The sequence below is a fragment of the Myotis nattereri genome, assembly GCF_964212035.1.
Source record: "Myotis nattereri genome assembly, chromosome: 3".
NCBI lineage: Eukaryota > Metazoa > Chordata > Mammalia > Chiroptera > Vespertilionidae > Myotis > Myotis nattereri.
Genome location: NC_138077.1, coordinates 143701342 through 143711242, shown reverse-complemented (window position 1 = coordinate 143711242; position 9901 = coordinate 143701342). Strand labels below are relative to the sequence as shown.

The following is a 9901-nucleotide window of genomic DNA, read 5'->3' as shown; positions in this document are numbered from 1 at the left end:
TTAGGATGCCCCAGGCCTCCCTTCAGCCACCAACCTCTCTACTTCTCTCGCGCCTCTGCCCCAGGCGGCAGCAAAACCCAGGGGGGGCCTAGGCCCAGTCCACTAAACCTGCTCCCAGCGCGGCTGCCGTTGCTATGGAAACGGCGGGAACTAACAACTCGGGTCCCAGCGGGGTGAGCGGGGCCCTCGGAGGCGCTGGCAGAGGCAGAGCAGTGTGAGTGACGGCCGCGCCTCCGAGCTCACTGCAGAGCCAGCGGAGCCAGCGGAACCCCCGCCCCGCTCGGTGTCCCAGCCCCACGGGACCTCCGCGTCGCTAGGGACAGCCCCATCCCCCAGCCCTGCCTCGGTCTCCCGCGCGCCGCCCGCCGGGTTCAGAAGGTGCCCCTGGGAGCTTTGCCAGCTGCGGGGGAGGCGCCGGCCACGGCGGGGGGTGGGGGTTGGGGTGGGGGCGGCGTGTCCTGGCCGCTCCAGTTTCCTGTGTCTCTTGACGCACCTTTGTCGTTCATTATTCGGCAAAGAAAAAATCTGGGTAATTCCAGCCAGAATCTTAATTGCCGTAAGAGCAAGCAGGAGATTGAGAGGTGAGGGAGCAAGAAGAGAATTAAGCTGTTTGCAAAGAATTACGCAAACAGGATGGGAGAAATTGAGTTTCATCTCTTTCCTACCGAGCGCGCCCCCACCTCGCCGTCCTGCGCCCACGCGGCCGCTGTCCCTGGTGGTCACACCTGGGCTCCGCCGCGCGCGTGGGAGCAGGTGCGGCGCGCAGGGCGGCGCTGATTGGCCCGCGGCCCGCGAAGTCCGTGACGGCGCCGGGAGCGCTGCCGCCCGTGGGGCTCTGCGGGGCGCACGCCGGGCGCTCGGCCGTTGCTCGCTCTGACCTGGTTTGTCTGTTCCCCGTCCTTTCAGCCGGCGACCCGGCCAGTGCGGTGCGGTGAGGCCACGGGGCAGCGGGACGCCGGGCCGCAGCCGGGGCGTGGCGGGAGGATGAGCGGCACCGGCGCCAGGGCCAGCCACCGCACGCAGCCGGTGGTCAAGAGCGTGCTGGTGTACCGCAACGGGGACCCCTTCTTCGCGGGCCGCCGCGTCGTCATCCACGAGAAGAAGGTCTCCAGCTTCGACATCTTCCTGAAGGAGGTGACGGGCGGCGTGCAGGCGCCCTTCGGGGCCGTCAGGAACCTGTACACCCCGCGGACCGGGCACCGCATCCGCAAGCTCGACCAGATCCAGAGCGGGGGCAACTACGTGGCCGGGGGCCAGGAGGCCTTCAAGAAGCTCAAGTGAGTCCGCCAGCCCCACCGCCCGCGCTTTCTGGGTGCGGGAAGGTGTGCGGTTGGCCCCGGGAAAGGGATGACCCCCGGTTCCCCCAAACCTCAGTGGGTGGAGGGGCTGTGACTGTGCGGGGTTGGTGCCTCTCACAGCCCCTGTGATTGGGGTTAGGGTTTGAAAACGTGACTGGAAAGGAGTTTCACTTGGGCGTCAATGGGAACATCTTAAAGCTGATGTGTAAGGAACAGGAATCTCAAAAAACAAAAGTGACCAAACGGATACTTGAGCATTTTCTTTCTTTCGTTCTTTCCCCCCCCCCTCTTTCCTCTTTATTTATTTTTCCTTCTTTCTCTTTTTCTTGGAACCTGGCTTTTAGTTAAAATCATTTTTAAGTTTTAGATACTATATAGTCACCAGGGGAGAAAATTGCTCTCTGCCTCCCTCCCCTCACCCCGTTTAAATTCTTTCAACCTTTCCTTCCCAGTAGAAGTGACCACACCCCACTGTGACCGTCCTAGGACCGATCACAAGCTGCACGGTTATGCTATTGGCATCCAACTTGGAAAACTTGACTGGCTTACCCTATCAGCCTACAGGTCTGTCTCTAAGTACCTGATGGCTAGACCGTCAAGGACAGGGATCATCATTGCTGCTCATCCCAAGTTCCTGGCAAGGAGCTCGCTCAGTGACTGAGCAAATTGTGTTTAGGTCTCGGAGGGGAACAATGATGATCAAAGCATGACTCCTTGTCTTTCTTTAGGAGTTTACAGTCTAGCAGGAGAGAGCCTACACGCACACCAACAACTTACTGTAGAGCATAAAGGAGTAAGTGCAATTAGAAAAACAACTCAAGTTATGTGGGAGTTCAGAGTTGAGATTATTTCTAGTGTGGGTGGGTATTGTAGGGAGAATTTAATATGCCATAGGTTGTTTTCTTTTTTACAGCTTTATGGAGATTCAGTTCATGTCACATGAACCTCACCCATTTAAGTGGGTTTTAGTATATTTATGGAGCTGTGCAGCCATCGCCACACGTTAATGTTACAACATTTCCATCACTCCCAAAAGTAACCCTGTATTTCCTAATTCCCCTTCACCCCATACTCGGGTAACAACTAATCTGCTCTGTGTCTTTATGGATATGTCTGTTCTGGATGTTTCATATAAAAGGAATCATACTATATGTGCCCTCTTATGTTTCTGGATTCTTTCACTTCACATAATGTTTTCAGGGCTCATCTAGGTTGTAGTATGTATCAGTTCTTAATTTTTTTTTTAATCATTGTATAGCATTCTATGGTATGGATATGCCACATTTTTTTTTATATCCATTAATCAGTTGATGGATACTTGGATTGTTTCACTTTTGGCTAGTATGAATAATGCTTTATGAACAATCATGTACAAGTTGTCATTTCTCTTGTGTATATATGTAGGAGTAGAATGGCTGGATCATAAGGAAACTCTATATTCCATAGTTTTTAATATAATATTTTAATTAAAATTCAGCTTGCGCCTCAGGATAGCAAAAAAAAATCTTTATCATAAAATCTGTGCTTGTGATCTCTGATTTTAACTGTATATAAATATTTCCTGAATGTTGCTGAAGTTGTCTACGGTAATGTCAACCTTCCTTTCCTAAATTTGTTTAAATTGAGTTCTAGGTGTTCTGCTTTTGTTATGCTAGACAATCTTTTTATGGGAGGTGAGGAATCCATTTGGATATAGTTTTCTGTTCCCTGAAACCTCCTTTAGTATATTTGTCTAACTTTGTAGAAAAGAACTAAACGAAATTGCGTGTTTCAGAGAAAGTTAGAACTTAAAACTGAAAATCAGGAGACTTGAGGATGAGCTGTTTATCAGCTCCTTGGTCGGCCACTTGACTCGGCTCATCAATTTCCTCACACAGAGAGGGGACATCATCATATCTGCCTCACAGTGTTATGATAAAATGTAAATGCTATGGATGTGAATGTGTTTTGTAAAGACCAAAATGTTACATAAATGTAAAGCATCACTGTGTCCAGTTTCTTTCATCAGATACTTTGGTTATTTTCATTAAATAATTTCCACATAAAGCAGTGTCATGGGATTGGGCATCTGCTTCAGAATCTACTAACAGTTCAAAATTGCAGACTCACTTTACTAGTTCATATTCTCTTTTGTTTATGTGGCACCAACTCAAAAAATAAAAACAGGTACAGTTTCAAACCAAATAGAAGGTGCACTTCAAAATTACTCTTCATATATAAGAGATTTGCATGGTTATTCTTGCTTTTAATTCATACACACACATGAAACTGAGCTTGTTATGACAGTTTCCATGGTTAGTTTTCCATGCTGACAGGTGAATAGCTAATTTATTTGTGTTAAAGTAGTGGTATCCTTGGTTATACTAATGGAAGCCAAGAAGATTTAAATGCTGAATATATTGAAAGCTTAGCAGTTGTAAGTTTATATAACAGATGAACCACCTGGCAGAACAAAAGAAAGTCCAAAAGATATCAAAGTGTAATTATATCATTTAGAGCCTAAATGATGATGGGAAAGATAGCAATGGCGGGAAAATATTTTTCAAATGAAAATGATCAACTTGCTTCTTCAATTACTTTACTCAGATATTTTTCTAATATTTTTGAAACCATAATAAAACCTTTGTTTTATAGAAGAGAATTCTAGAAATTGTTATTTTCTGTGCATTTTTGGGAGTTGACTCTACTAGATTAATCTTGTGGATCTGAGATTACTTTCTTGCACATGACAGACTTTTTATTTTATGTCAGACATCAGCCTGCAGATTTGCAAAAGAGCCATTTATTGCTAAACAGAGGGAGTATTTACAATGCCTTAGGTAAATACTGTTATGTGAGGGAAACGTATGATAATCTCCAGAGGTATAGATTAACTAAATCATTCTACCCAAACAAGCAAACAACAACAATGAAACTTAGCCAAAATTAATTATAATATAAACGTTTTTGGGGAAATCAGCAATTATGGTATTTGAAGTAGAGAATCTACCTATCTATCTTTCTATCTGAGGTTATAAATTAAATGTTAGATTTATACTTATTTTTATATTGAAGCATTTATTTAGCACCTTCTATGTATGAAGCACAGTGGAACCAGAGCACAGTGATGGACTTACAGCTTGAAGTTGACACAGATATAAAATTTTCAGGTTGTGCTTATGCTATAGCTAAAGAATGATCACTATACTTAATGTCTGTAGAAAATTGTAATGGAATAACAGGGGTCTCCAAAGGTTAACTAGTCCACCCATTTGTCTGTCAGTTGAACCAATTACTAAACCATCCCATGTGGCTGAGCATTTCTGTATCATTAAAGTGCTCTCTTAGGGAAAGAGATTTCCCAGCCTTTCACAGTTGTTACTCTATTGCATGTTATCTGTACTCTTTTTAAAACCTAAAGTCTGTGATTAATGGAACTAGTAAGCAGCTTTACAGACAAACTATTCTTTATATCTAAATTACCGTAAGAATTAGAAATACCATATACATAATAAGTGGCTAGCCATTGCGGGAGAGGGTGGGAAGTTCCCCAATAGAAGTATGTATTTCTAAGACTTCAGTTACATTGAAGTTTAGAGTACACATCTGTCAACTCTGGTTGATGATGCTGAAATAATTTTCCACTACTATAATTACTTTTAATTAGTAGCTATTGTTTTTTTTGCTGTAGGTTTAAGTATTTCCTGTAGTTTGCTTTATTACTTAATACGTTTTAAAAAGAAATGTGTATAACTGACTCAAACTCAATAAAAGAAACCCTTATTGTTTGTTTGTTTTGCCCTGCAGTTACTTGGACATTGGAGACATCAAGAAAAGACCAATGGAAATTGTTAACACAGAGGTAAAACTAGTAATATTTTGAAGCTTTAAGCAAATAGCAGTGCCATTTTTGTGTTTCTTATGATGTGTGCAAAGACTTAGATGCTATTCTAATCATAACAGATTAGTTGTCTAATGTTTATAAATGGGATGTTATATATTTTAGGACAAAGCTCACTCTTTCTTTGGAGCATTATCAGAAGTGAAGAGACTGAGTAGGTATCCTAAACATGTAGGATTAGACACAACATGTTCTTGTGTTTAGCTAAGTGTTTTAGCTATGTGTCCTCTCATTGAAATCCAAAGAAACTTTCCTGGCAAGTGAGAGGAGATTCTGAGCACCGTTATGCCAGTCTTTACTAAATCTACAGCCCTGTCTTCAATTGCTTCTGCCACCCTGTGTCTGAGATTGCCATGATCACCCTGACTGCCCCGAGGCTTCCAAAAGACCCTGTTGATTTTCCCATGGTGTCAGGAGAACACCTCCATTTTCATTGGCATTGATGTTCACTTGAGCGTAACTACCAGAAGCTTGCATGGAGGTTGGAAACGAGTCTTGTGAAATAGATTTTTAAAGCCCTACTTTCTATTTAGCTCCTGAATCCCTAGTGGAATTTTCAGATATCCTATAGGATGTATTCTTTAGTTTGTGGGTGAAAAATAGATGAAAACAAAGTTAGGACAACAGCCTTCAATGTCCCAGCGAGATAGGGAAAATTATAGGTCAACCCAGACTGTTATGCTTTTCCCCAGCCCAGCCTTCCCCTCTTCCCATTTTGACCCATGTAGGCAAATGCTTCCATGGTGTGCGGTGCCAGGCAAGAAATGGCTGGTAGAAAAAGCGTTTCTCTCATTTGTAGTGCAGAGCCCTATAGAGACTCCTCAACTCTTACCGTTTCCTCTTGAATCGTGTTTATACCCAAAATAGGTCTCTCTAGAAAACAAACACACAAAACTTAATAAGCAAAAATTCTAATTCTGCAATATTTGAAGAATGTGAAGTTAATTTCATTATTCAAATAAATTGTAGAAAGAGGTGCTAATCCCAGACATTGTTAAATATAATTAATGTTTATAAGTTAGGTTTACAATGTGTGTTAAACTGCTTATTCGTGAACATGATAAGCTTTTGACTTAAAGCAGACAAAGGTATATGTTTTTTTTTAATTTTTTTTATTGAGCTTATGTTGCCACTAAAGAATGAGCACTAGTTAATATCTACTGCAAGTAGTAAAAAAAAAAAAGGAGAGATTAGTGAATTAGTTCTGGATATAATTTTGTTTGAAGGATACACAACTATTTGAAATAGGCTGTCTTGCATGAAATTGGTGACTGTACATGAATTTCTGCAATGGAATTTGAGATGTGTGACTTCTCCCAAAATGTGAGCATATATTTACTTTGGATTCCAGTGTCTTTGATGAAGAGATTGTGCCGGTCAAAGCACAACAGGTGTGCAATAAAGTTTTTGAATATACTTTTAAAAAAACGATTATGATTAACAATGGAAACATTCACAAGGACTTGTGTTAATTTGCTAAGTCTTCTTACACTCTGGTGTAGTAGCTATTGTTTTCTCTTTACTTTGGTCCTATGCATGAGCCACACAGACAAGCTTCTGATTTATGAACAGACATCTCACAGTGAAAAACCCACTGCTTATCTCCAACTAGAAGACTGTATCTCTTCCACTTTATTTCTTCCTGGTAATTCCCTCCCCTTCTCCTTCTCTCACTGCACCAGCACTGCTGTAGCCTTTCATTTCTTCTCAGTCCTTCCCCATAAAGCCTTCCAAAGGGGAGAAAAACAAAGAAGTAGAAGAAATTTGGGGATGCAAGGGAAATAGGAAGAGGTGGTGAAAAACTCCTTGTTCATGCTCTTCAGCGCCTTCCCTCACCGTCCCAAGCCCCATGCTCCCACTTGCTCCCTGGGGCCCTCTCTCCCACTGTTGTCTGCCCAGACTTTCCTCCCAGTCTAGACAAGCAGTATGTCCACTTGGCATTCCCAGTCTTGATGGTCAACGCAGAGATTCTCCTCCCCAAAGTCCACACCATGGATATTCCCAAAGCCTGCTTGAGCAAGGGGACCCCTGACTTTCATTGCCCAAAAGGGAGAATTTTGGGTTCCTGGCATCTCAGAATGGAACTCTGAATGCATTTTCTCATAGAGATACTACTTTAACTGATGGTTCTATGGTATTATTATGGCTGTTTTAGGATAGAGCACAAATTAAAAAGGCTTTTGTGGGCTGCTCTGAGAACCTAACTATTGTGCGTGTAATTCCTACTGTGGAGAGATTCCTCTCTCTTTTCCTGAACTTATTTACATTCCAACTTTAGAATTCAGTAAATTTTTAAGTTAGAAGATATCTGTATTCAACATTTGAGAACAGACTTGGTCAACACTGGACTTCCACAAAAGTTTTAGATTCTGTTTTATTATTATTATTATTATTATTATTATTATTATTTAAGATGGTGATTTCTTTTCAACATTTGTGTCTACTGAGAAAAGATTACACACCTTGTTAAATACTGTGGATAACCACAATTCGTTGGAGTAAGATAACATATTCTACTCCCAGTCACAGGGAAGGATTCACAGAATCACCTTTGAAGTGGGTTTAGGACATAAGCTATAGATTTGGAGGGTTTAGAGTTGTTTCAGTGCAATAGTAGCCCAAACAGTATTTATTCCAAGATGTTTCAGTACGAAGGTGAGTAAAAGTACTTATCAAAATTGGGGGGATTTCTCTCAAATCTGAGGTAATCTAGTCCTGTTTGAATTTTCAGTACCAGGCTGCATAATAAAACCCACCATACCAGTATACATGATGCAGTTATCCTAACTGCTTAAAGCACAGTAACTCTAATGCTTTCCAGAACATGTTACTGTAGAAAGGCCTTTACAGTTAGATGGGATATCGTACAACATGTGGCATCAGGTCCTGGCCACCGTGGCCAAGGTGGCAGGCAATGCAGCAGTGAGGACTAGGAGTTGGCAGCATTCCTTCCCTCCCAGAGCACTCTCCCCCAAGTGTATACCGCATTCTGGTTGCTGTTTAGTTAATAATTTAGACACGATGTTTATCCACTTGCTGACTGCAGTCACTGTCACTAGAATGTGCATGTCACCTTGACATGTGAAGGTCTTTTTGTGGTTCCTTCCTCGCGTTTCTGTCCCATGAAGATCATCTTTGAAGACACACCGACAGTACAGCCAGTGCCCTTCCTCTTCCTCCTGGAGAGGGGTGCATACAGAGGAAGGCAGGACTCCAGTGGGCTTCTTCCACTAACCCAGGAGAAGCTCAGGGGCTTCTTTGGCCAACGCGCCTGGCAGCGGGAGGAAAAGGAAGAGATGGATAAAAAGAGGGAGAAGGAAAAGGTGACAGGAATAAGACAAATGGGAGGTGACTCTGTGGGGGTTTGTCCTGGCTCTGGAGACAGCAGTGTGTGCCCAGAGCAGACTTCCCTCGCCTCTCTCCACACCCGGCTTGGTTCTACTAACATTCAGATAAAGAGATCTTCCAGAGACCCCTGCATGCTCGCCTCTGCTCCTCAGTCATTTTGTACAGCTATCTTCCTGCTTCCCCTGCACCACAGAGATGTTTTTCTCATCTTCTGACATTGGTAGCTCATCCCTTCTGTACGTCTTTCTGGTCCTCTCTTTGCCTCTCATTCTCTGATTGCATGATGTATAACAACTATTACAGGGCACAGATGCTGGGCTAGAGGTATTCTCGGAGGACTGAGAAGGTACAAATGTGATAGGCGGTGTGTGTCAGCTGGTTTGAAATGGTTTTAAATATAACTGAATTTATTTTTGGCCTGTTTCTTTTAAAGTTTTGAGAGTGTTCTTTTCTACACCTTGACTAAGGGGGATTACTTAATACTTTGATTTGTGAGTGAGTCGAAGCCTGTCTCTGACTAAAAGGGTGAAAATTGACTTGGAAGGGAAGAGACAAAGGCTGTTTTGCCATCATCGAGTTCAGACGATAGAAACCGAGCAAGCCAGCTGCAGAGTTAGCAGAGAGCAGTGCTTCTCCCACAGTCGGGACACAGCTGCACAAGGCCTCGAGGGCCCCCTGTGGAAGGGATTATTGCTTTCTTACTGCTGATACTCACAGACCTGCTTTGCTGTAACCATATTTTACTGGGGATCTTTAAGTGCCGAACTGCCCTCACTTCATCACAACCCCTACTTAGCCCCCATTTCCCCTAATCTCACCTCAAACCTAAAGCAGTCCAGAACTGCTCTCTGCTTCCCTTGCCCTCCACAGCTCCCGTCAATGAGAACCCAAACCTCACTGAAGGTGATCCCTGCCTCCCTCTTCTCAGCATCATCTGGTGGTTTCCCCAGTGCCACCCTTGCTGTAGTGAGGCAGCAAATCTGATTTTGGTGGCCTGCGAACGGCGGGTTTGCTCCTGTTCCTGGTGGTCTGACAATCAGGCATTAACATATGCAGCAGAGCTGCCAGGTAGATTGTAAGTCTCCAGGAGGTCTGTTCACTGGATAGTACCTAGCACGAATAGGCTGGTGATCATTTTAATTCTCTAGTTTTGAATATTTCTTATCACACAGTTAAGGGAGGTGCCTGTCTGCCTCGTGCATGCCTGATTATTCTGTAGTTCATATATGGGTGGGGTGTCTCAAATAACTCTATAATTATCATGGCCACTACCTGTTCAGATTTTGTTTTAGGGATAAAATCAGTTGTAGTTAAACCTCTGTGTGATACATTTATTGTCGTATTAGTATAATTTGGAGCTATATCACAGACTGCT

The 9901-nt window shown here is 43.3% G+C and overlaps 1 protein-coding gene across 1 annotated transcript in view; it reads left to right on the top strand.

Moving 5' to 3' along the window:
* The first annotated feature begins 201 nt into the window (after positions 1-201).
* The window catches only part of DCDC2 (doublecortin domain containing 2), a 180360-nt gene continuing 170660 nt past the window's right edge, over positions 202-9901 (top strand). The window contains exons 1-3 of the mRNA XM_081086821.1: positions 202-378; positions 907-1277; positions 5085-5139. Coding sequence (XP_080942947.1) covers positions 985-1277; positions 5085-5139 — 348 coding nt within the window. The 5' untranslated portion in view covers positions 202-378; positions 907-984. The remainder of the gene's footprint in view (positions 379-906; positions 1278-5084; positions 5140-9901) is intronic.